This window comes from Nerophis lumbriciformis, linkage group LG15, assembly GCF_033978685.3.
Source record: "Nerophis lumbriciformis linkage group LG15, RoL_Nlum_v2.1, whole genome shotgun sequence".
In the NCBI taxonomy this organism is placed as follows: Eukaryota; Metazoa; Chordata; class Actinopteri; order Syngnathiformes; family Syngnathidae; genus Nerophis; species Nerophis lumbriciformis.
The window spans coordinates 16,562,472-16,590,212 of record NC_084562.2 but is presented as its reverse complement, the minus strand read 5'-3'; the positions used below and the strand labels follow the sequence as shown (position 1 = coordinate 16,590,212).

Sequence of the window (27,741 nt, the reverse complement as noted above, 5' to 3'; positions counted from 1 at the left end):
AAGGCGCGAGTTTTGAGTGCGCCTTATAGTCTGGAAAATACGGTAAATAATTGCAGCTAAAACAGAATTACATTTTGCACTTTAAGTCAGTTGATTTATTTTGCACTGCGATTATATATGTTTTGTAAAAAAAAAAAAAGTTAAACCATTCCTTTTCTCAGTAATTTGTTTATTTTGGTACAGTTGAATTTCCTTGAATCAGTTTTTAAAATCAGTTCAAATCAAGTCACATACTCAACGTCGAACTCAAAACGTGCACAGCATATCATGAGCAATAATCGTTAGACTAACTGACTAATCGGAAAAATATTTGACTATCAAAAGAATCTTTAGTTGCAGCCTATTCTCAAGTCATGCAAACCACTACGTCACAATGCCGTCTCTACTTTATTAAAAGTTTCCGGTATCTCGGCATCCTTATCATTGATTTAATAACGCTTGTAATATTACTTCCATAACCCCTAGCAAATTAATTTGCTTTTACATACACTATCTTTCTTGTGTTTCTCATTTGCGTGAATTTAAATGGAAATTAGTTTGTATTGCAACCTGCACAATCTACACTCACCAAGCGATTTACACACTGAAATCTATTACAGTGATGCGTATGTTATGTTTATGATAATTTGGTGTCATATGACTACAGACTCTCATTGAGGAGCCTCGCTGACATAGAGGCTGCTGCCTGGTAGTCAGTGAAGCACGGAGGCATACACACTTCAGGACACACAGATTCATGCACACAGGCTTTCTCCTTCTTCTTTTTTTTTGCAGTGGCCCTTCTGGGACTGCAAGCAATGATGATCTGCAGTAATTGAGGCAGACGTGTGTTGAATGCAGAAGGAGAGAGGAGATACCTCGGTGGAAACTGCTGATGCAGGTTGTGAATAAGAACAACTGAGAGTGTACATTTGTGACAACAATATCCCCAAAATCACGGAATAATGAAAATTGTAGTTCACATATGTGCATTTTTAAAGGGGAACTGCACTTTTTTTGGAATGTTGCCTATTGTTCACAATCATTATGAGAGACAAGAAGACAAAAGTGTTTTTTTCTCGCTTTCTAACATGTAAAAATCAGCTTGTTCTAGGTGGCTAGCAATACAGCTAATGGGAGCAATATTTACCTCTAAATCACTTTAAAAATGCATTCAAAAACTGTCACCATAACCTGTAAAATAACCAAACTGTAGCGCATACTTGCCAACCCTCCCGGATTTTCCGGGAGACTCCCGAAATTCAGCGCCTCTCCCGAAAACCTCCCGGGACAAATTTTCTTCCGAAAATCTCCCGAAATTCAGGCGGACTCAGGTCCATGCGGACCTGAGTCCGCTTTCCCACAAAATAAACAGCGTACCTGCCCAATCACGTTATAACTGTAGAATGATAGAGGGCAAGTTCTTGGTTTCTTATGTGGGTTTATTGTTAGGCAGTTTCATTAACGTCCTCCCAGACCCAGGCGGCAACAACACACAACAGCAGTCACGTCTACCGTAAAGCAGTTTGTCTGCCGTAAACAGCAATGTTGTGACACTCTTAAACAGGACAATACTGCCATCTAGTGCATTTGATGAAAGCACTTTTGTGCATGCCACACAGCAATGCATCATCAGCATGGTTAGAAAAATAGTGACAGAGAATAGAACAAGGATGGACAATTCGACCCTTAACTCAACAATGAGTAGATGAGTGTTATCTGTGTGTATATGTGTAAATAAATGAGCACTGAAATTCAAGTATTTATTATATATATATATGTATATATATATATATATATATATATATATATATATAATAAAATAAATATATATTTATAGCTAGAATTCACTGAAAGTCAAGTATTTCTTGTATATATATATATATATATATATATATATATATATATAATATGAAATACTTGACTTAGTGAATTCTAGCTGTAAATATACTCCTCCCCTCTTAACCACGCCCCGCCCCCAACCACACCCCCCCACACCTCCCGAAATCAGAGGTCTCAAGGTTGGCAAGTATGCTGTAGCGGCATTGTTATTGTAAAAGCGAACACTGAGGAACTCTTTATTTTTTAGCGTAGTAACACATCTCCATGCTACGGTATTAGCCGTAAAAGCTAACTACGCCAAGAGATAAGCTCGCTTCTACGTCGACACGAAACACGTTTGAGTTTGCAATGCACAACAGTGATACGACACTAATTTGTACTGATTGAAAAACATGAACAATCATATTACAGTATCTGTATAGTTTTAGCCCACATTTCATGTTTTGTTTGTACACAGCTCGCTCGGCCGCGTATGTACTGTAGTCGTACTAAATCAAATCAAATCAACTTTATTTATAAAGCACATTTAAAATTTACCACAGGGGTAGCCAAAGTGCTGTACAATGGGCAGGTTAAAAGATAATATGAGTACCGAGCAAACACAACACAACACAAACAGAACACGATAACAAATAAATAAATAAAATAAAATAAATAAAACATAAAAACAGGTTCACAGCAGGTGTATTCTGTATTACTAACGCGCATGAGATGCTGCGTGTATCATAATCGATATTAAAGTGACTCACTCAGTTGTTCGTCTGGTCCAGCTGGCCGGGGGGGACGTTTTCTGTGGATTTTGGGGTAAGCACTCCATTTATGTCGAAATAGCTTGGCTCCAAGTTCCATATTTATAGCGTCAAAATCGCTTTCACCTCACTCTCCCGGCTTCTGTCTGCTCCGTCTCACTCTTCCTTCGTGCTGGCTTCTATAAGCAGCAGCATATTTAGCTTCAAGAGTATAAGGTTGTGAATCCTCCCTTGTCCAAAAATAGTTGTCTTTGTTGTCTGTTACCAAGTGTGCCATGATTAGAACACACACTCTTGTTTGATTCCGGAAGTAGGAACACACATGTTGCCAGAAGTCAGACGTGTGCTGCTATGGAAACAAATCAATGCGCGGAAGAAATCAGTGATTAAAATGATCAAAATTCGGTAAATATTGTACATATTGTTGTGAACGTGTCTGTTACTACATTATATATAGACTGGCAGTATGTATACAAAACGTTGATGGAGGGTTTTAAAGTTGTTTTAGAGGGCTTTGAAGGTCACAACAGTGACTCACATTAGCCCTATCTTTCAAGCGTTATCATCTTTAACATCGTAAAAAAAAAAAAGACATGTCTTCTTGTCTCGTAATGATTGTGAACAATAGGTGAAATTCCCCCACAAAGTGCAGTTCCCCTTTAAGCCATAGGTTGTATTCAGTCACGTGACTTTTGAACAAAATTAAACAAATGGGTGGGCCACCAAACCAATATGGCTCCTGTGCAGCAAATAAAGTGCAAACTATCTGTGGACGCAAGGGGCCTAGATCTTACCAGTAATAACAGATATGAGCAAAAAAACAAACTATGCAATGGACTCTATCCCTATACGTTATCAAAAAAATATAAAAATTGTCAAGTAATCCCAAGGGTTATCCGTTGGTCGTGTTCCCAGACATGTCGAACTATCTGGTGCTCCAGACATCATTCTACACGATAAAACAGATGAAAACTTGAAAAAGCATAGAAGTCTACAACTTCTTTGTGTGTGCCTGGGTCAATGACATTGGTATCAAGACTCTCCTGGATAAATCATGCATTGTTTTTGCTCGGACAAGGTTGCATTTCATGATTTAACTTTGCGTCGACCCGCGTGTTTGTTGCCTTGTTGGTGTTTTTGCTTGTCTTTATCAAAATATAACTATAGATCTCAACATTGTGTATGTGCTGAAAGCTTCACTTATTATTGCTGCCTTTGGTAACTCTTTTAGGTTTTGCGCACATTTGCTTTCTTTTATTTAGACTCATAGAGTTTCTGCTTTACGAAACACTCATAGCAAAAATGCGTTCTAAGGACTCCAAAACAATGATATCAAGATAATACTTAAAGGGGAACATTATCACAATTTCAGAATGGTTAAAACCATTAAAAATCAGTTCCCAGTGGCTTATTATATTTTTCGAAGTTTTTTTCAAAATTTTCCCCATCACGCAATATCCCTAAAAAAGCTTCAAAATGCCTGATTTTAACCATTGTTATATACACCCGTCCATTTTCCTGTGACGTCACATAGTGAAGCCAACACAAACAAACATGGCGGAAAGAACAGCAAGCTATAGCGACATTAGCTCGGATTCAGACTCGGATTTCAGCGGCTTAAGCGATTCAACAGATTACGAATGTATTGAAACAGATGGTTGTAGTGTGGAGACAGGTAGCGAAAACGAAATTGAAGAAGAAACTGAAGCTATTGAGCCATATCGGTTTGAACCGTATGCAAGCGAAACCGACGAAAACGACACGACAGCCAGCGACACGGGAGAAAGCGAGGACGAATTCGGCGATCGCCTTCAAACCAACGATTGGTATGTGTTTGTTTGGCATTAAAGGAAACTAACAACTATGAACTAGGTTTACAGCATATGAAATACATTTGGCAACAACATGCACTTTGAGAGTGCAGACAGCCCAATTTTCATCAATTAATATATTCTGTAGACATACCCTCATGTTAGCAGGCCAGGGAAGCTAGGGTCGATGTTCTTCTCTTGATCATCTTCGGTGGCATAAGTGACGGTGTGAGCCAAGACATCCAGGGGGTTTAGCTCGCTCGTCTGCGGGAATAAACTGCCGCCATTGCTTGCCGTGCTGCCGAGGTCCTTTGTCCCTGAATTGCTCACACACTCCGGCAGATTCAATGGGGGTCTGGCGGGAGATTTCTTTGACTTTATCGTTTGAAATGCATCTACTTTGAGTGTCGCAGGATATCCACACATTCTTGCCATCTCTGTCGTAGCATAGCTTTCGTCGGTAAAGTGTGCGGAACAGACGTCCTATTTCTTGCCACTTTCGCATCTTTGGGCCACTGGTGCAACTTGAATCCGTCCCTGTTCGTGTTGTTACACCCTCCGACAACACACCGACGAGGCATGATGTCTCCAAGGTACGGAAAACAGTCGAAAAAACGGAAAATAACAGAGCTGATTTGACTCGGTGTTTGGGAAAATGGCGGATTGCTTCCCGGTGTGACGTCACAACGAATATTAGAAGGGCGTTTAATTTGCCAAAATTCACCCATTTAGAGTTCAGAAATCGGTTAAAACGCTTACATAGGTCTGGTGATAATGTTCCCCTTTAAATTGGAAAAACTAAACGTTAAGTCTTTCAAACAAACCTGTAACAAAGGTATCATTGTAAACATTTGCATTTTTCGACTCGATCTGCTCCATTGAACTGGAGTGCATGCCACTTTTCTCCTTGTTTTTCGTAAAATCCTGCACTCTTTCGACATTTTCTAATTACTTCTCATGGAATTCTGTAGAAGCTTTTATGTTTTTCGCGCTTTGAACGGTTCCAACAGCCAAAAACCACGCAATCATTGGGCATTTTTCTTCGAGAAAAGCTAAATGCTGCCCAGAATGCTTTGATGGTCGCTGGCCCTCCACTTTGAGCCTCACGTATTTAATGAGCCAGACGTGACGTCAGGTGAATGTAACTTATTGTTTGTTTATGCGAGCTATTTGTATCAGACCTTTATTTTGTCAGCACAGTCACACAGGATGTAACACAGAGTGATTTTATTGCAAAGACTAGAAGTGTGCTGTAGTTTTTGTTTTTTTGTTTGAACGCTAGACGACAGTGCTGTGTGCAGGGAGATGAATATGTAAACAAAAGTAACGTCCTTTGTTTATAGTGACAGTTTCTAACAGCAGTTTCTGTCCGATGTTTACGTTGCGTGATCATAATGTAGTGTGGTTCACTTCAAGCACCGGAATGAGCCGCTTGAAGAAGGCGAGTTGGGCGTAAATCTTTGCCAACTTTAGTTGCCATGACCTCTTAACTGTATCTTCATGGCCCGCAGAGAATAGGGTGGTAATGATAGTAAGTCCTTCACTTTCTTTTGTTTCTGTTGGAAGCTAACGTTAGCATAGTGTGATATTGCTGCTGCTTACTGGGGGGGAATCAATATTGCAAAATTTAAATAATATCAAGCCGTGATCAAATAAATCCCTCTTTTGCTCCCCTTCCCTAGTTGTGGCTACTTATAGCTTTTACCTACTAAGATTGATGATAAACATAACATAATACTTAAATTAAAGGGGACATAATATGCAAAAACAACTTTTTTACCTATAGATACCTGCTTTCGTGTATTATGCAAAAATTAGAAATCAAACTGTGGAGGCATGGCGGGGATATTTATGAAATAATCTTGCCTTCCTTTATATTCCTCCAAACAGGCCATTTGGAATTTTCCCCAATCGTGACCTCAGCGTATATCTCCATACATAATAGAGATTTACCCAAAGTACTATGCGCGAGTTCGCCACTGGAGTCAAACGTTGTCAATAAGCGCCTTCTTTTTCTTTATACTCTTGTTTTGAGGCAGACTGGCTCGCACATGCACATGCATCCACCGCTGTTGCCATTTTTAATACAAATTAGCGTATAGTTCGAACTTATATCTGTCATTAGACTCAGTATGGAAGGTCTAAAAACTACAACATGGATGACGGGGAGAAGATGCTGTCAAAGTGGAGGCACGTAAATAAGACCGCCCGCTAAATGGCGCATCCGGAAGCGACTGTCAGAAAGCGGCTTGAAGATAGGTAGGTCTTTATTGTCATTGCACAAGTACAACGAAACGTTTTCAGCACAAATACGTTCAAGATTAGACAAACAAACAGGGTTACAGAACAGGAACGCTGATGGGTCGCCACAAGGCGCCCCGTAAAAGATGGGAAAAAGGTCAACGCTGGGGTAGGATGAGTAAAAAAATACAATCTAGACTGGAGTGGGAAAAAACCTCCATAGCAAAGCACATATACATATTACAACATACATCTCGAGACTTGCAACAGAGGGGAGGGGGTGGGGGCTACGGTGGCAGGCTGCAGCTCTTCAGGCGCTGCCCAGCTGTCCATCACCCCTAAAAGATTCGCGTCAAGGGCGTATGTGTGTGTGGCGTATATTTTTTGTGAATGCATGTTTTGTGTATAAGCCTGCCGCGTGTCTCTGTTCCGCGGCCTTGGTGTCGTGCAGTCGCTAGTCTGTCCAAAGTCAACAACAACAGGTGTGTGTCCATGAGGGACAAGAAGGGAGTTTGTTGATGAATCTATGCAACATTTTGACCAAAGAACCACCATTACATGTTATGTAGACCACAAGGAAGTGTTATAGATGTAAAACAAATCAGATTATGATCCCTTTACTCATTTGATTACAGTTTTTATATTAATGCAAACAAAATGGATGGATGGGATGTTAAAAGTGCAACTTTAAAGTTGATGTGCATTTATTTGGGGAAAAAGATATGGTAAGCAGAAAAATCTTTGTTTTAAAAAAAATCTATTTTCCCCAAAATATGCATTAAGGCTCTAAAGCATGGGTGCCCATTACGTCGATAGGAAGCTATTGGTCGATCATGAAGGGTTTTAAAAAGGCATTTAAAAAAATAGACCTAAAAATTAGCGATCATCAATCTTCACTAAGACGTCACTTGATTGACGACATTCACTGCACCCGAGGGTCTTCTGAGATGACGCTGGCTGCTGCGATATTGTTAAGAAAAAATGACCGACAGGAAGGCGAGAAACACTTTTTATTTCAACAGACTCACCCGCCGTGCCTGCCGTCAAAACTCTAAAGACCGACTGCACAGTTCCTGTCTTCACAATAAAAGCCCTGCTTCATTCTGCCTGCACTAACAAAATAAGAGCCTCAGAAAGCTGGCGTGCACAAGCTAGCAAGCTACGGAGTTTGCCGCCAATGTATTTCTCGTAAAGTGTATAAAAAGGAGTATGGAAGCTGGACAAATAAGATGCCAAAAGCAACCGCTTTCATGTGGTATTAGACAGAAAGGAGGACCTTTTTTCTCCTATATTGGAAAATGCGGACGTTATCAGCACTACTGTCTGATTCCAATCAATGCAAGTCATCAGAATTAGGTAATACACCAACTTATACTCATGTCTTCATGAAATAAAGGAATCTATACGTGTTAAACATGCTTGTATTGTCATTAAACACCTTTAACTTGTTAACAAAAACATAAATAAATGAATATAAACTAGATTTATGAATGAGGTAGAGCCCCTCGACTTGGTCAATTGAAAAGTAGCTCGCCTGCAGAAAAAGTGTGGGCACCCCTGCTTTAAAGTGTGTTTTATCAGATTATTGAATTTATCAAACTTATCGATGGATCACTCGATTACTAAAATGATCAATACCTGCAGCCCTTGAGGTCTTATATTTTTCAGGATTTTTGGTAAACTTTTCCAGTTATTTTTTTTTGTCAGTTGAAAGAAAATGATGTGCCAATTTTGGGATATTCTTGCTTGATCCCATCTCAGGTAACATGTATCTATTAAGCTCAAGCAAAACACTTTCTTTTACTTCACTTTTCTTTTCCAATAAAGTATCAATCACTCGCAACAAAAACAGCTCAGCTCCCCTCTTAAAATACTGCAGCAATTGATGTTCCTTTTTCTTTTGCTTGTGTAAAAGAACGATAAAGACCCACAGGGGCAAACTATAGGGAACATAACTCAGACAATGTTTTAAAAATGTTGTGATTCACTGTGTTTCTCTCAGCCCTGAAATGGAATTAGTTCTTCCTCAGCCGATAGTCCTCCACTCCATCATGTGTCATGAAAGTCCGCCTGGTAGTTTTCGCTGTCATTGAACGGTTTTAGTTGGAATCACTTTTCTGTTAGTACCCTAGAAAAGCAAGCATTTTGTGTCAAGGTGAGCGTGTGCCAACAATCTTGTGCGATGTACCAAAGCTATAAAAGTGTGTTTGCTGTTTTTACGTCGGTGCAAACGTAGATGTGCTTGAGCATTTTGTTTGAGGCCACAGGGGGATGTTTTATATGCTAATTTTGTTAATGTGTATAAGCTGTTCCAGCCCGTTCTCATTAGGGTTTTCATTAGTCTCTTATGTAAATGCCAACTGGATATACTGCAGAACGTTGCCTGCAAAATGCTGGATGTCTAAACTTAGCTCTTTCCATAGACCTCTGCAATGTAGTGACACGTGTGGGACTACCCGTTTCAAACAAACAACATAAGTAAATAAACTACTCACATTGATAAGTTAGGTCCACAATTGAAGGTGTTTAGGTTTTTAATTTATACACCACCACAATTTACTGAACTAGACTTTCAGGTTTGATTTAGGAAGTCATCGACTGCAAGTGTCCAGATGTCTTTAAAACCCCTAAAAATAGACACTCTACATACTGTAATTGAATGTTTTTGTGAAACCCTTTTAAAGGGGAACATTATCACAATTTCAGAATGGTTAAAACCATTAAAAATGAGTTCCCAGTGGCTTTTTATATTTTTCGAAGTTTTTTTCAAAATTTTACCCATCACGCAATATCCCTAAAAAAAAGCTTCAAAGTGCCTGATTTTAACCACCCGTCCATTTTCCTGTGACGTCACATAGTGAAGCCAACACAAACAAACATGGCGAAAAGAACAGCAAGCTATAGCGACATTAGCTCGGATTCAGACTCGGATTTCAGCGGCTTAAGCGATTCAACAGATTACGCATGTATTGAAACGGATGGTTGTAGTGTGGAGGCAGGTAGCGAAAACGAAATTGAAGAAGAAACTGAAGCTATTGAGCCATATCGGTTTGAACCGTATGCAAGCGAAACCGACGAAAACGACACGACAGCCAGCGACACGGGAGAAAGCGAGGACGAATTCGGCGATCGCCTTCTAACCAACGATTGGTATGTGTTTGTTTGGCATTAAAGGAAACGAACAACTATGAACTAGGTTTGCAGCATATGAAATACATTTGGCAACAACATGCACTTTGAGAGTGCAGACAGCCCAATTTTCATCAATTAATATATTCTGCAGACATACCCTCATGTCAGCAGGCCAGGGAAGCTAGGGTCGATATTCTTCTCTTGATCATCTTGGGACGGTGTGAGCCAAGACATCCAGGGGGGTTTAGCTTGCTCGTCTGCGGGAACAAACTGCCGCCATTGCTTGCCGTGTTAGCAAGGTCCTTTGTCCCTGAATTGCTCACACACTCCGGCAGATTCAATGGGGGTCTGGCGGCAGATTTCTTTGACTTTATCGTTGGAAATGCATCTGCTTTGAGTGTCGCAGGATATCCACACATTCTTGCCATCTCTGTCGTAGCGTAGCTTTCGTCGGTAAAGTGTGCGGAACAAACCTCCAATTTCTTGCCACTTTCGCATCTTTGGGCCACTGGTGCAACTTGAATCCGTCCCTGTTCGTGTTGTTACACCCTCCGACAACACACCGACGAGGCATGATGTCTCCAAGGTACGGAAAACAGTCGAAAAAACGGATAATAACAGAGCTGTTTTGACCCGGTGTTTGAGAAAATGGCGGATTGCTTCCCGATGCGACGCCACGTTGTGACGTCATCGCTCCGAGAGCGAATATTAGAGTTCGGAAATCGGTTAAAAAAATATATGGTCTTTTTTCTGCAACATCAAGGTATATATTGACGCTTACATAGGTCTGGTGATAATGTTCCCTTTTAAATTCAAGCTAAATACCTTTACCATACTTTTGATGGTTTTCCTTACAAATAGATACTCATATAAACTCTGTCTTTGTTGAAATGGGCAGAGTATAGCTTGGTTTATGCTTCTGCACGTCAATGTGACGATGCTCATTCCTGTCCCTCCAGATTGATGACCTTGTAGTTCATTGCACGTAATTCACGGTATGTATACGACTTGTTTAAAGGGCACACAAAAGGTTTGCGCGACATAGACACCACACGATATTGATATAAATTTGGCCGACAATAGAGCTTTAAATACTATCGTTATATCTTGATCATGCATGTTGATAACACAACGCGTCCTAGAGGCTAGCGAGCTCGCGGCTAACGTCCATAGTCAGTACAAGTCACTAATTTTAGCGTCCATGGGCATTATCACTGGAGGACTAGCTAAACATAGGATAGGTAGGATAGGTCTTTATTGTCATTGCAGGTACAACGAAACTATGTTTTCAGCACAAACAAACAGTGTACAGGGTTACAGAACAGGAACGCTGATGGGCCGCCACGAGGCGCCCTGAAAAAGGTGAAACGCTGGGGAAGAAGATGAGTAAAAAAATACAATCTAGACTGGGCTCCTAAGGGGGCCTAGTCTGGAGTGGGGAAAAAACCTCCATGCCATGCACACATAAACATGTTACATTTAATCAAGACAACTTGCAACAGAGGGGGGGAGTGCAACAGAGGGGGGGAGTTGGGGCCCTGGAGGTCGACTGCTGCTATGAAGCGCTGCCAGCCGTCCATCACCCCGAAGGGGAATCAAGCGGTAGTGAATGCGTGGGGTGGGGGAGGGTAGGTGTGTGTATATATGCCCATTGTCTTTGGTGTGTTGATGTCGTGTTCTTGTTCATAGGCCTGGGGGCCGTTCTGCATGCAAGCAAAAGTTCGACTCCAGGTGTCGTTGAGGAGGGAGGGCTACATGCTACACTTTACACCAGGGGTGTCAAACGTACGGCCGGAGGGCCGCATCAGTCCCGCGAACAGGTTTTATCCGGCCCGTGGGATGAGTTTGCTAAGTATTAAAATGTACCTGAAATTTTTGAATGAAAGAAACCGCTGTTCTAAATGTGTCCACTGGATGTCGCAATAGCAATTCTTTGTATAAATAACATACTGTAATTTGATTTTGGTATGATATTTTTATCTTGATAGATTGAAAATGAACACCAATGAGTTGACTGATGAACATTATGACATAATTTATTCCGAAAATATAAATAACGACGAATAAAGATTATTTTTAATTATTGGTCGACTTCAAAGTAATGCACTTTCCGGTACAATTTCAAAAATTTTGATTCGCCGAAAGTTTTATCGATCACAAATACTGCATTTCCGGTACGTTTTCGTCATGCGAGCAATAAACCCAAGAAGCGAAGCTTCAATGAAAAGTGGCTTCAGGAGCCACTTTTCAGCAAATGGCTCACTTAAAGTTAAAGTACCAATGATTGTCACACACACACTAAATGTGGTGGAATTTGTCCTCTGCATTTGACCCATCGCCTTTTTCACCCCCTGGGAGGTGAGGGGAGGAGTGAGCAGCAGCGGTGGCCGCGCCCGAGAATCATTTTTGGTGATTTAACCCCCCCAATTCCAACCCTTGATGCTGAGTGCCAAACAGGGAAGTAATGGGTCCCATTTTTATAGTCTTTGGTATGACTCGGCCGGGGTTTGAACTCACAACCTACCGATCTCAGGGCGAACGCTCTAACCACTAGGCCACTGAGTCACTTATGACGATGGAAAGATGTTATGCATGCCATGTAAACGGGCTGAGAAAAAGAACACGGGTGCACTGATTTTCAAAAATCCAGCCTCACCAGGCACCAAGAAACATGATGTTACACCTTTTGTGCTCGTCAGCTCCAAGACCGGCGTCGAGGAGCGCGGGGGAGACGTTCCCTCCAGGGCCGATATATTGTCCGGGGTAACACCCTCCACTTTAACCAGCAGTGGTACAGTTCTGCTCTTTGGTCAGAATGACGAGGCCGTCGATTTGTTACAACTCTTTATTTATGTTTTCCACAAAGCCAAGTGGACATCCACCATGCTATTAACACTCCTGAACATGCTCGCAGTCCCTCTCCTAACTTGCCCACTCACTTACACACGTCACTCACCAAACATATTGCCATTCTTAAAGGGGAACACACAGCTTATGGCCATCACAAAGCCAGAGATTAAATGCTAGAGGCATTGAGTGCCACTGTATTAAATGACATTGAAATTAACTTGCCAAATTCTAAGTTTTTTGGCATTATGAAAGTGTAGATGTGGCGGTTTTTAATTAAACAACTGATGATCTACATACATACATCATTTCATGACCAAAGCAAAAAAACGTTTTACACTTTTATACTGAAATAAATACACCTACAACTTATTAAATGAAAATATAGAAGAAAAAAATTAATGAATGTTTATAACTGAATACATTTGCTTATGCATAAAAGTGTGTTTTCTTTTGTATTATTTTTTTAATGAATTAAGTAACGTTTATGACAACCTTTTTCCAAAACACAATATAGAATGTGGTGTATAACGGGGTAATGCATACATTTATCATTTGTTTTCAAAACGCTTACAAAAAAAAGTAGGACCCCAAAAATTTACTGCGGGACCCCATTTTTATGACTTGATGACATTTTGAAAATTCCTAGCGCCAACACTGCAGAGGTGTCATTCAACTCGATGTATCATCCCAAAAGTGTTGAAAATATTTTATGAAGGTTGATCATTGACTTAGTGCTGCTTTAAGACTTGCAAACAGGGTTCAGCTTTAAAAATGACGCCACTTTGTTCTTTAGTCCAGGAAGAACATCCAAATGCAACATTTTTTTTTTTGCCTGTGAGGCAGTCATCGGCGGTCACTCGAACGAGTATGACAATCCTCCTGGTAGGGGTGTATCCCTTTATGGAGGATGCCAGTGCGTGGCTTTTTTTAACGTGGGGAGACTGGTGCACAGATAGTCACCACAGGATCCTTGACAGAATCGGGTCAGGGTCCAGTGGCATGGAGTCCAAGACGACTGGGCACCCTTTTCTGCTGCAGCCTTCCTCCGCCGTTGTGGTAGTTCTTAAATCTACCGTCTTCCGCCTGCTCCGCCGTTGAGGTCTTTACCATATCCCTGGCTAGGGGGCAGTCAGGTACTAGGCCTCTGCCAAGGGCCACCTGGGGTTACAGTAGTAAAGGGGTTAACCTCCTAGTGCCCCAAGACCTTATAGAGGAGCCTCCACTGCCGTATGCACTTTAACGTCATGCCCAGGACACGTGTGAGGCAGTAACCAACTTAACAGCAGTGAAAGTTATCATTTCCTCAACATTTTCACAAATGTCTCATATTTATACATAATCAGAGGTGCCAAACAACCTTCACTCTGCTGGTAAATAATTTATGAGATACAATGGTTCCTCTTTCTTGGCCTTCCTCCTTTTTGCTAAGCAATATAATATACTGTATACTTCAGTGTCAGGTACTTCAAGCAGTTTAGTATACAGTAACACACCTTCTCTTTATGATGATTGTAGATCTGATTGGATGGTTTACATTTCATCTGACCTATGTCAGAGAATTGCTGTCACAGACAAACTTAAGTTATAATGCTCAGCTCACCATAAATTGTATGTAATTTAGCTAATTAACATTGCAAATGTTTAAAATTGTTGGGTGTGAACCTTTGTCAAGGCAGTAGGGGCAGTACTTCTGGACCATCATTGACCATTAAGGTGTGACTCTGCTCTCAGGCCTCGCTCTCATATCCCCTTTTCCTTCAAGTGAAGCAGTCTCCCGTGAAATTGGGCACTAAATTATGAGGCCGGTGTACGCTGTGTGAGGGTTTTAGAAACGGTACACCGTTAAAGGTCACTGGGTGGACCACAGTCAGCAACAATGTGTATGCATCTGACTTTGGTTCGAGACCGATCCAAGCATTGATAAACCGAAACTGTATCCTTCGTTTTGCGTTTGTGTTACCTGCATCGTCACTGTAGTCGCTAAATAAAACAAGTTCTCTTATCTCACTAGATTAATATTCTGCTTACCTCATCTACTTGTCTCCACGTCCTTCATGTCATATATCAAAAAGCATGGTCATTATATGGTTGTATACTTCCTGTCTAGTTGAAATGTGCCATCCTGGCCCTCACCTTACCTTGGTCAACTGTCCCCTCATAAAAAAGAAAAGAAAAACAACGCTTATGCAATTTACAGTGGAGCCTTGATTACCGGTTCTTGGACAGGGTTTTTAAATATAAGTTAATTTATTGATAAGACACAACGTGAACATGATTAATGGGTTCCTGCCTCAACCAAAGTCCATACAGTGCATCTGGAAAGTACTCACAGCGCTTCACTTTACCCATGTTTTATGTTACAGCCTTATACCAAGATGGAATAAATACAATTTTGTCTTGAAAATTCTACACATAATACCCCATAATGACAAGTTGAAACTTTTTTTTTTTTTTTTTTTTTTTTGCAAATGTATCAGAAATAAAAAAGCGATGCATCTTTGTTGATGCATTTTTTTAAAGTCCTTTATAGTGGACATTTGTGTTTTGCACAACAGGCCCTTTTTTGGCAGTAATTACAGTCTCAAGTATTTTTTAAACCAAGGCCACAAGCTTGACACACCTATCTTTGGACAGTTTTGCCATTTCCTCTTTGCAGCACCTTTCTAGCATATATTTAAACATATATGTATTCGGTCTGTGGTTAGTAAATAAAAACATTTGAATAAAGAGAGGTTCGTGAAATGAGAATCACTGTAATGCTCATTGTTGTTATTTATCAGATATTGAAAAAAATCTAAAATATTAAAATTATCTGTCATGGCCAGAAATTACACAACTCACCAGATGTTTGTTCTAATATCAAGTACAGTACAACAACCTTTATTAGAGATGATATGACATTGAATGAATGAGGGAAAAACGGAAATTCCAGTTTTTGGTCCGGCCCTCACTGACTTGGGACCATTGCAAAATCATGTGCGTCCCAAAGTCACCAGCCTTGGCGTCACTATAGAGAGCGATTTTAAACTTGACAAACAAGTCAATGGCGTTTTAAAATCGTGTTTTTATCATCTTTGTCTTTTAGTAAAGGTAAAACAGTTTTTATCTTTTAACCTTTTTGAACAAGTCGTGCATGCTTTTATTTCAAGTGGCCTGGACTACTGCAATGCACTTTATGCTGGCATTAGCCAAAAAGCTCTCTCCCGGTTGCAGTTAGTCCGGAACGCGGCAGCACGACTTTTAACAGGGGCCAGGAGACGCCAGCATATAACCCCAATCCTTGAGAGTTTGCACTGGCTCCCTGTTCATTTTAGAATTGATTTTAAAACCTTGTTTTTAAAGCTTTACATGGACTGGCACCTCATTATATCTCGGACCTCATCCAAACTTACAATCCTGCGTGCGCTCTGAGGTCCGAGAGCCAGCTCCAGCTCGTGGTGCCCAAGACGAGACTTAAAACCAGGGGAGACAGGGCTTTCTCTGTGGTCGGCCCTAAGCTCTGGAACACTCTGCCCCTCCATGTTCGAACTGCTCCCACAGTGGAGTGTTTTAAGTCTCGTCTTAAGACCCACTTTTATTCTCTGGCTTTTAACACTATGTGAGTTGTGTGGTCCTCTGTTGTCCTCTGTGTTTTTAAAATTTTGATTTCTATTTACTGTTTTAATTGATTTTACTCTTTAAAATTGTTTTTAATCATATTTATATTATATTGTTTTTAATTGTGTTTAATATTGTTGTGCAGCACTTTGGAAACATTTTGTTGTTTAAATGTGCTATATAAATAAAGTGGATTGGATTGTATCCTAAGAGCCTGGGTCCTTTACAGTGGACATTTGTGTTTTGCACAACAGGCAATTACAGTCTCAAGTATTTTTGAATACAATGCCACAAGCTTGGCACACCTATGTTTGGACAGTTTGGCCATTTCCTTTTTGCACAACCTTTCTAGCTCCAGCAGGTCGGATGGAAAATGTTGGTGCACAGCCATTTTTAGATCTCTCCAGAGATGTGTAATTAATGGTATTCAAGTCTGGGCCCTGGCTGGGCCACTCAAGGACATTTACAAGGGTTGTCCTGAAGCCATTCCTTTGATGTCTTGGCTGTGTGCTTCGGGTCGTGGTCGTACTGAAAGATGAACCGTCGCCTCGATCTTAGTCCAAGAGCACTCTGGAGCAGGTTTTCATTTAGGATGTGTCTTTACATTGCTGCATTTACCTTTCCCTCTATCCTGACTTGTCTCCCAGTTTCTGCCGCTGAAAAACACCCCCACAGCATGATGCTGCCATCACCATGCTTCACTGTAGGGATGGTACTAGCCTGGTGACGAGCGGTGCCTGGTTTCCTCTAAACATGACGACTGGCCTTCTCGGCAAAGTGTTCAATCTTTGTCTCAGCAGACCAGATAATTTTGTTTCTCATGGTCTGAGAGTCTTTCAGGTGTATTATGGCAAATGTTTACTAAGAAATGGCTTCTTTCTGGCCAATATACCATACAGGCCTGATTGCTGCAGAGATAGTTGTCCTTCTGGAAGGTTCCCCTCTCTCCACAGGGAAATGTTGTAGCTCTGACAGAGTGACCCTCGGGTTCTTGGTCACCTACCTGACTCGGGCGTTTAGGCGGTCGGTCAACTCTAGGAAGAGTCCTTGTTGTTCCAAACTTTTTCAATTTACGGATAACAGAGGCCACTGTGCTCATTGGGACCTTGAAGGCAGCAGATATTTTTCTGTATCCTTCCCCAGATTTGTGCCTCGAGACAATCCTGTCTTCGGAGATCTACAGACCATTCCTTCGACTTCATTCTTGGTTTATGCTCTGCCAAGCGCTGTCCGGTGTGGGACTTTTATATACAGACAGGTGTGTGCCTTTCTATATAATGTCCAAGGTGGACTTTAATTAAGCTGTGGGAACATCTCCAGGATGATCAATTGAAACAGGATGCACGTGAGCTCACTTTTGAATTTGTGAACACGTACTGTATGTAAATGTGATTTCTTAGTTTTTTATTTAAAATAAAATTGCAAAATTTCATGTATTCCATTTTTGGAATAAGGCTGTAACATAACAAAAATGTGGAAAAAGTGCTGCGCTGTGAACACTTTCCGGATGTGCTGTATTTTAGTAAAAGTTTGTACACTTTGAACACAATATAAAGCTCCATACAGTACTGTATATCACACAAACATAACGGGGTGATGGATGAACTTTATATTTATTAACAAAGGTCAAAACAACTTTAAGCTGAACTGTCCTCCTTGTATTCAGCCGCCCTGCCGACACACACACACACACATTCACTAGCCTTGTGTCGCATTCAGTTTGAAATCACAAAACTCCATAACTTTTGCTACAATTATTAGATATATAAAAATAGAATTCACTTTACCTTGTAGGTTAATCTTCTTGTGTGCGAGCGGAAAAGAGGGGGTGATACGGATGCTGTGTTGACAATGCTGTGAATACTTTGCTGAATGGTTCAAAGCGCTTTTTTTGGACTGAATGATCAGTCTGTCCACAATGACTGTGCTGCGTGGCACAAAATGGATGAAGGAAATGTTTGTACACAGACAAAATTTGTACAACAAAACATATATTTATTCGGTCTGTGGTTAGTAAATAAAAACATTTTAATAATGAGAGGTTCGTGAAATGAGAATCACTGTAATTCTCATTATTGTTGTTTGTCAGATATATTAAAAAAAAAAAATCTCAAATATTTAAAATTATTTGTCATGGCCAGAAATTACACAATTCATTAGATTTTTGTTCTGGTACAATACAATAACATTTAGTCGAGATTATAAGACATTGTATTCTCCTAAATCCTAAGAGCCTGGGTCCTTTATAGTGGACATTTGTGTTTTGCATAACAGGCCTTTATTTTTTTATTTTTTTCATCCCATCTATTTTCTACCGCTTGTCCCTTTCAGAGTTGCGGGTGGGGTGCTGGAGTTTTTTCGAAATTTGTAACTCTGGAAAAAGTTAACAACTGTGCACTGCAGAGGGCGCTGCCTCTCAGGAAGATCTAGTAGAAACAATAATTTGACCAAAGTGTGATTTAAGTGTTTTCTTTGTGCTGTTTGGAGCCAATACAAATCAAGACATAAAGTTCTTCATCCCGCACACGATCCTCTCAATTTGTTCACAGACACTCAAATATTGAACTCACACAACCTATATTGAATTGCGTGACAAGTCCAATTGGCTGATCTGCTAGTTTAAAGCATGGCAGGAAGAAAAAAAAGCCATTTGTCAGCAGAAGCCAACATGATGTAGACAAAAACGCGTTTTCAGCAATAATGAAATAATACCACGGTTAATGTGTTATCCACTGGAGCAGAACTAGAGGTTGTCTCAGGGTCAAATCTGGATGCCTTGTGGCAGCCCGTGTGGAGACGTTACGCCTGCCGTGGTCATGGTGAATTAAAAAATTCACTACTGCAATTATAACTAATTGAATTATGGAGCCGTTATGTTGCCATATCTGGTAGTACATTTATTACATGCTCTGAAATTTATTGTTATCAAATTGTACCAAAAGGCTTTAGTCTAATGTTGACCTAAAATGCTATTGTTCTCTTTTCCCAGGGTTACTTTCTACTGTTTGAGTCCATGTTGGACTCTGTCTTGGTGGCCAGAGACCTCTATTTGGCAGACGGTGGCTCAGGTAGGTCGTATACACTCTCCTGAATTGATATAATAGGAATTTTATGTCAGTTCTTCAATTTTACCTTGTATTTGTTTGAATATTTATTTTTGTTGCAATCGAACACTTACATGCCCCCGTTTCCAAATGTCCACAGAATTTAGGTTGATATGGTGTAAGTGCGACCATTTATTCTAGATTTTAGAAAGCAAAAGGCACACAAAAGCCAGTATACAAATGTACTCATGCATGACTTGTACACAATCATGAGCCAGCCCACTAATCAGGGTGAGGCTAAATGGAGTTGCAAAAAACCGCTGAAGGGGACCATTCTAATCCTCTGGGAATCCCTCCTATAACAGCCATCAGCACATCTAATAACATGTGAAACGTGTGTTCCCAGAAAATCATGAGTTCTGTGCTTGCATCTAATAGTACTTTGGGCGTTAAGCAATAGTAATTGTTAAAGAAAAACTGGATTGCCTGATTATGAATTTAGATTTTTTACCGAACTGCACTTGAAGATTATTTTTTACAACCATTTCATTGCACAGTTACTTTTTAATCGTATTTACGGATAAGCTTAACTTCCCTTTTTTTAATGTCAAGTACATACTTTCCAACCTTGAGACCTCCGACTTCGGGATGTAGGTGGGGGCGTGGTTAAGAGGGGAGGAGTATATTTACAGCTAGAATTCACCAAGTCAAGTATTTTATATATATATAAGAAATACTTGACTTTCAGTGAATTCTAGCTATATATATATATATTTATTTATTTTATTATATATACTGTGTGTATATATATATATATATATATATATATATATATATATATATATATATATATATATAAGAGAAATACTTGAATTTCAGTGTTCATTTATTTACACATATACACACACATAACACTCATCTACTCATTGTTGAGTTAAGGGTTGAATTGTCCATCCTTATGTCACTATTTTTCTAACCATGCTGAACACCCTCTCTGATGATGCATTGTGCTTCGTCTCCTTGTTGTATGCGCAGTTGTGCACTGCACTCTCTAAAAGCCCTAGATGTTATTGTCACATATGCATGTACAGTAGATGGCAGTATTGTCCTGTTTAAGAGTGTCACAACATTGCTGTTTACGGCAGACGAACTGCTTTACGGTAGACGAAAACGTGACTGCTGTTGTTGTGTGTTGTTGCCGCGCTGGGAGGACGTTAATGAAACTGCCTAGCAATAAACCCACATAAGAAACCAAAAACTCGCCCTCGATCATTCTACAGTTATAACGTGATTGGGCAGGCACGCTGTTTATATTGTGGGAAAGCAGACGTGAAAACAGGCTGTCGACACGTTACTCCGGTCCGCCTCAATTTCGGGAGATTTTCGGGAGAAATTTGTCCCGGGAGATTTTCGGGAGAGGCGCTGAATTTCGGGAGTCTCCCGGAAAATCCGGGAGGGTTGGCAAGTATGGTCAAGTACAGTATGTATGTGAGAAGTGTTCTACTCCACAGCTTTTGCTGACTTCTTAAGATGTGAGATCACACACAAACATACGGTACACGTGCAAGCTGCATGCACATTGAGAACGCCAGTATGACAGTACATATGATGAATTGTGTACTAAGTAGTGAAGTAGATGGCAGGTCAGAGGATGCCATATGGCTCGTCAAGAACCTTTAACCCTGACACGCTGTTTACCACCATCATCGCTGGGGGTAGGAAGGACAGGGTTGGATGTGTTTGGTGCGGAACAACTTGACTGGACCTCACCGCAATCTCTGTGATTGTGAGCCAGACCCTCTTGTCCAATATCCGTGACTTCTGACCCCACACACATTCATGAGAATGTGTGTGGGATAGAGAAGCAAATCCCAGTCATGCTTCAAAACCTTCATAGAATGACTCTACATAAGTAGTGGAGAAGCTGGTGTAGCTATCAAATATGCATTAACTTCATAAACCATATATCCAGTTACGTTATTTTTTATGGCTGTAGAATGGAAATTATACATCTGTCGTTGTAAATTACCTAACAGTAAATTTTTTAAAATCACATTTGTTTTGTGTTGGATGAGCTTAAAGGAGAGATTTGTTCATTGTAATCGAGATTCAAAACTCTTCCTTATGGTCTAGATCAGGGGTCCCCAAACTAAGTCCCGCGGGCCGGATACGGCCCGTCAGCGTCCAAAATCTGGCCCGCTGGAAGTGTCAAGTTAAAAAAAAAACGTTTTGGATTTTTTTTTTTAATCTGCCCTTTCTAATCCATTTTCTACTGCTTGTTACTCTCAGGGTCTCCTAGCTACTCAAGCAAATCATATTGTCTAAAGATTAATTTTCCCATCGATAACGCGATATCGCGCTTGCGCCGCAGTGTCGGGCGAGCGCACGGAAAGTGCGCGCTCTTTCAGTCAATTGGTGCGCGAGGAATATATATATATATATATATATATATATATACACACACACACACACGAGGAATATATATATATATATATATATATATATATATATGTATATTCCTCGTGTGTGTGTGTGTGTATATATATATATATATATATATATATATATATACATACATATATATATATATATATTCCTCGTGTGTGTGTGTGTGTATATATATATATATATATATATATATATATACATACATACATACATACATATGTATGTATATGTATATATATATATATGTATATGTACATACGTATATGAATATATATACATATGTATATATATATGTGTATATACATATGTATGTATATATATATATATATACATATGTATACATATTCATATATGTATATACATATATATATATATATATATATATACATATATATTGTTATATGTATATATATATATATATATATATATATATATGCATCAAATGCAGTGAATAATTTTGCCATACCTAGTGTGCGTGTGACAATCATTGGTACTTTAACTTTAACTTAATTGTGACACTATATTCCCCTTTTCTTATGTCTGTACAGCACTTTGGCCAACTGGGGTTGTTTTTAAATGTGCTATACGAATAAATCAACTGAACTGAAACTTATTATTTTACGAGCCGTTCGTCGTATAAATGTACCGTATTTTCCGGACTATAAGACAAACTTAAAATCCTTTTTTTTTCTCAAAACTCGACAGTGCGCCTTATAACCACCTAATGTAAGGAATAAGTTTGGTTGAGCTTACTCACCTCGAAGCTATTTTATTTGGTACATGGTGTAATGATAAGTGTGACCAGTAGATGGCAGTCAAAGATAAGAGATAAGGGTAGACAGCACTATGATTGCAATATGTCTCAAGTAAACAACACCAACATTTTAAATGTTCCACTGAAAATATAGAACATTACACACCGCACTCAAAAATATATCAAAAATGTTTTACTACGACTTTGGTAAGCTATGAAGCCGCACCGCTTGAATAATTGTCGGCACATTAAACATACGAGTATTATTATGGTGTGTGTATAAGGTAAGACATATTATCTGGCGTTTTGTTTCGCAATATTATGCAAAATAAACTTTTTTTTACTTTCTGATACCTGCTGATCTGCATTTGGGGTCTGTAGAAGTCCTGAAAAATTGCGCGCGTCCGCATGTCGATAAGCTTCTTCTTTTTCCTCTATCTTCTTGTTATGTGACATTAATCCTCCACTGTTGCCATTTCTAATATAAAGTAGTGTAAAGTTCTTACTTATATCTGTCAGTAAACTCGCCATGAAAGCGCTAAAACATACCGGTGTAGTGAGTTTACATTATTCACCCAAGGAACTTTAGTTATTAGAGTTCCGGTCGGACGTTTTTTCACATGACACATTTCTTGTCTTGTTGTTTCCGGATGAGGAGACGCTGCTCCGTTATTGATTTAAGTAAAGTCTGATGTCATTAAAACAGTTAGCTCCATCGGGGAGATGACGGGGAGAAGACGCTGCCGAAGGTGAGCCACGTAAATAAGACCGACCACAAAACGGCGCATCCTGAAGCGACTGTCAGAAAGCGGCTTGAAGATGATCTGTAAAACATAATCTATGCAACATTTTGAACAAAGAACCACCGTTACATCTTATGTAGACCACAAGGAAGTGTTTTCAATTTAGAAAAAAATTATAATAATATGACTCCTTTAATGTGCCCTATAATCCGGTGCGCCTTATATATGAAAAAAAGATCAAAAATAGACCTATGGTCCGGAAAACACTGTATGTCTTCAAGTTTAGTTTAAGACCCCCTTAACAGTTCTACTGCTATAAGCATTTGTAAGCTACATTAGAATATGTCCCAGCAAATTTCCCATTTCTCCATTGCGTTTCCCCTTCATCTAATCCGGTGCGCCTTATATATGAAAAAAAGATCAAAAATAGACCTATGGTCCGGAAAACACTGTATGTCTTCAAGTTTAGTTCAAGACCCCCTTAACAGTTCTACTGCTATAAGCATTTGTAAGCTACATTAGAATATGTCCCAGCAAATTTCCCATTTCTCCATTGCGTTTCCCCTTCATCCGTAGATGTATCTCACCATGCCCTGGGAAAAGGGATCTGTTTTGCCCCACACTCACTCCCCAAAACAATCTACTCTTTCACAGCCGACCAATGAGGGGGATCGAGGGAGCAAGTGTAGAGGGGGGGCATGACAAACGGGTTGAGGGCAGTGAGTCGAGAAGGACGCAGATGTCAAAGCCATGAATCTGGGGACACCCGTGTGCCCCTTTCCTCTTCACCCCCAGCCCCCTCACACTCCACTCACTCTGTAGTATCCCCTCATTCGCCTGTTCAACTTTTTGTCTTCATTTCTTCTACAGTGCATTTCTCCGTGAAGCCTGTCCAAATTCTGCCAAATCAGCAACACCCCCCCCGAGCCTGGCATGCCTCAATACTCTCTCGCGCCATTAATAAGATTTAAATGAAGTAATGTTTCTTTGTATGGCGGTGTGCAAACGCCATCATTAAGTATGGTGACACTCACATGGTCACGAGCAGGCATTGGCTAATAATAAGAGGCCATGAGATGCCCATCAGTGAGCTGTCGCCATCCATTCTCACAATTTATGTACCGATGCATTGAAGGTTATGTGAGACTGTGCGGCAGCCCGTATATCTGGCAAAATAAATAGAACATGCCCATGGAAAGAGTTATATTTTTGAAATGATAGAAAATTAGGGGGTTGGTCTTTTGTAGATTGAAGCCTGCAGCCAAGGTTGTTGCCTTCTTTTCTGTAATTTTTTTTTTTTTCTTCATGTAAAGCTCTTTACAGCGCCCTTCAATCGGAACACAAAATATATTTAATGACTTCCAAAAATAAAAACACTCATCTTAACTTTTTATACTGCATAATATTGTGCCATCAGCTTTTCTGTCTTGCCTCTGGTGAGGGCGGTCGCATTTTTTTCCGCTCCTTTCTTCTCCCAGCTTGCTCTCTTTGTTTTGTCTTGTCTGAACTTTTTTGAAGCCTCTTTCTTTGCGCTGTCCTCCAAATCTAAACATCAGACATGGAAATGATCAGCTGGACTCTCGACGCAATTGACAAAATCTTTTCGACGAGGAAAAGAGGTTCGGGGGCGCCTGGCTGCCCTGATGGAACCATTGCTGCGGGTTACGTGAGAGATTCCTGGGATAAATGGAGAATCATGTGCCTCTCAGTCCTTTCCATCGAGGACGTGGAAGACATCTACCTATTTGGAACCGTGATCGCGGGGCACCTGCTGAGTGGGCTGGGCATTGCTCTGGTGTATCGTCAAATTCGTAAGACGATGGCAGCCACTCAAGGAGCCCAAAGGCTGTTCGTCGCAATGGAAGGTTTGGGCCGAGCTGTTGGATCACAGTCTGTGGCGATTTCTGAACTGAATCGCAAGATGGATCACATCATGGAGAACTTTGCTGAAAAGAAAAATTTAATATGAGAGCAGCCAGCATGGATGAATAGAACAGACAAGTCATTGTATTGTCTGCTCGCGGAAAACAAACATCCTAATCTTCGATTTGATTTCCTCGAATGGCCTTGACGCTGTGAACAACAGGAACAGGCTGTTCTGAAAACACCCCCGAGGACACCTCAGTGATGGACGCTTTTGACCTCTCTCCCTCCTCAATGACACCTGGAGTCGAACTTTTGCTTGCATGCAGAACGGTCCCAGTCTATGAACATTACATCATCACACCCAAGACAATGGGCACATACACACACACCCCCCCTACCCCACCCCACGCCTTCACCACCGCTTGTTTCCCCTCGGGATGATGGACGGCTGGCAGCGCTTCATAGCAGCAGTCGCCCTCCAGGGCCCCAACTCCCCGCCCCTCTGTTGCGAGTTGTCTTGATTAAATGTAACGTGTTTATGTGTGCATTGTATGGAGGTTTTTCCCACTCCAGACTAGGCCCCCTTAGGAGCCCAGTCTAGATTGTATTTTTTTTTTACTCATCTTCTTCCCCAACGTTTGACCTTTTTCTTATCTTTACGGGGCGCCTTTGGCGACCCATCAGCGTTCCTGTTCTGTAACCCTGTACACTGTTTGTTTGTCTAATCTTAAACAGGTTTGTGCTGAATACATAGTTTTGTTGTACTTGTGCAATGATAATAAAGTCCTATCCTATTCTATCCTATCCTATTTTTGATCTGTTTAAACGATGCTCTGGAAAACCGTCACCTCAGAAAGAGGAAGCAGTGCTCTGTTTACAGTGGACATGGACACCTGCTGACCTCAACTGAGTATATAAGCAGGCGGTGAAATTAACATTTTGAGGCCCTTCTCAACCCCACTGACACACCTTCCGTAGAGAAAGCAGAGCCTGAGGATACGGTCGGCGACATGTTGTTGAGGTAGTTAAAAAAAACTCTGGGACTGTCTTGGTTGACACATCTTTTTGAGAACAATACCTCTGGATTGGCAGATCGGGGTGGCGGTGCCCCTTTTTAAAGAAGTGTGGTTTTAGGGTGTGTCAACTAAAGGGGGTTCACACTCCCTGGAAATGTATATTCCAGAGTGCTGGAGAGAAGGGTACACACGTCAGTTGAACCTCGGCTACAGGAAGTGCAATACGGTTTTTGTCCTGGCTGTGGAACACCCTTGCAAGGGTTCTGGATGGTGCATGGGAGTTTTCCCATTCGGTCCACCTGTGTGTTTTTGAACTTGGAAAGAGCATTTGATCATGTCTTGTGGGGGGAGCCTGGGTTACATTTCCCCCAGTAAGTCGGCTGAGGAGAGGGAAGTCTGGGCTTCTCTGCTAAGGCTTCTTCCACCGCAACCCGACCTCGGATAAGCGGAAGAAAATGGATGGAGGGATGGATTTTGTTCTCTGAGCTCCCCTTAATTTATTCGTACTGTAATTTGACCAAAAACATTCACCTGGGGATAGGTTGATTGGCAACACTAAATTGGCCCTAGTGTGTGAATGTGAGTGTGAATGTTGTCTGTCTATCTGTGTCGGCCCTGCGATGAGGTGGCGACTTGTCCAGGGTGTACCCCGCCTTCCGCCCGATTGTAGCTGAGATAGGCTCCAGCGCCCCCCAAGACCCCGAAGGGAATAAGCGGTAGAAAATGGATGTAATTTGACCTGAGAGATTAATGTAAACATGCAACGGATAATAAAAATTTGCAATGTGAATTTCTCTCTATCGTTTTTCTTTGTCTTACCAATTTATGAAAAACAATGTTACAAAGTTTTGTTCAGAAGTGTTATTATACTTTACCTTAGTTTTTGAATTCAGAAGTCTTGTTACAATGCATTCTGGATATTAATGTTGTGCGTGAAGCAGCCAACTGGTTAGCAAACAGTCATAATAGCATGGATAGCAAAATAAATTGGGTATACATTTATTAATTTTATCTTGCCCAGTTTCAAAAACACACTGTATTTTAATTCTGATGTTTTGTATAAAAGCACTCAAATAGTAGGCTGAAAGGGCTATTGCATCATACCAGCATTTTTTAATGTAACTGTGAAATACTGTAATGTCATAAATTTGGTTTTATTGCACACATTTTAATGCTAGACTAGCCTTTCAAGCATCTAAAGCGGGGGTCGGCAACCCGCGGCTCTTAGCGCTGACCTAGTGGCTCCCTGGACCTCTTTCGGAGATGTGTGAACATGGAAAAAGATGAAGAAAAAAATATATTTTTTGTTTTAATATATTTTCTATAGGAGAACCAAACATGACACAAACCTTCGTTAGAAATCCCACTGTTTACATTAAACATGCTTCACTGATGAGAGTATTTGGCAGACACCGTTTTGTCCTTCTAATTTCATCGATCTTTGAACTCATCGTAGTTTGTTTACATGTACAATGTTCACCGATGCTGCTACAGAAAGACGTGTTTTATGCCACTCCTTCTTTGTCTCATTTTGTCCACCAAACGTTTTATGCTGTGTGTGAATGCACAAAGGTGAGCTTTGTTGATTTTATTGATTTGCTGGAGTACTTATCAAGCATATATGGTCAATCCATAACTGCAAGCTAATCGATGCTAACATGCTATTTAG

General features: G+C 40.5%; 1 protein-coding gene across 1 annotated transcript in view; it reads left to right on the top strand.

Annotated features, from left to right (window-relative positions):
* prmt3 (protein arginine methyltransferase 3) overlaps positions 1 to 27,741 on the top strand; it is a 132,552-nt gene that overhangs the window by 51,436 nt on the left and 53,375 nt on the right. The window contains exon 11 of the mRNA XM_061975362.2: positions 19,191 to 19,269. Within this exon, the coding sequence (XP_061831346.1) occupies positions 19,191 to 19,269 (79 nt within the window). The remainder of the gene's footprint in view (positions 1 to 19,190; positions 19,270 to 27,741) is intronic.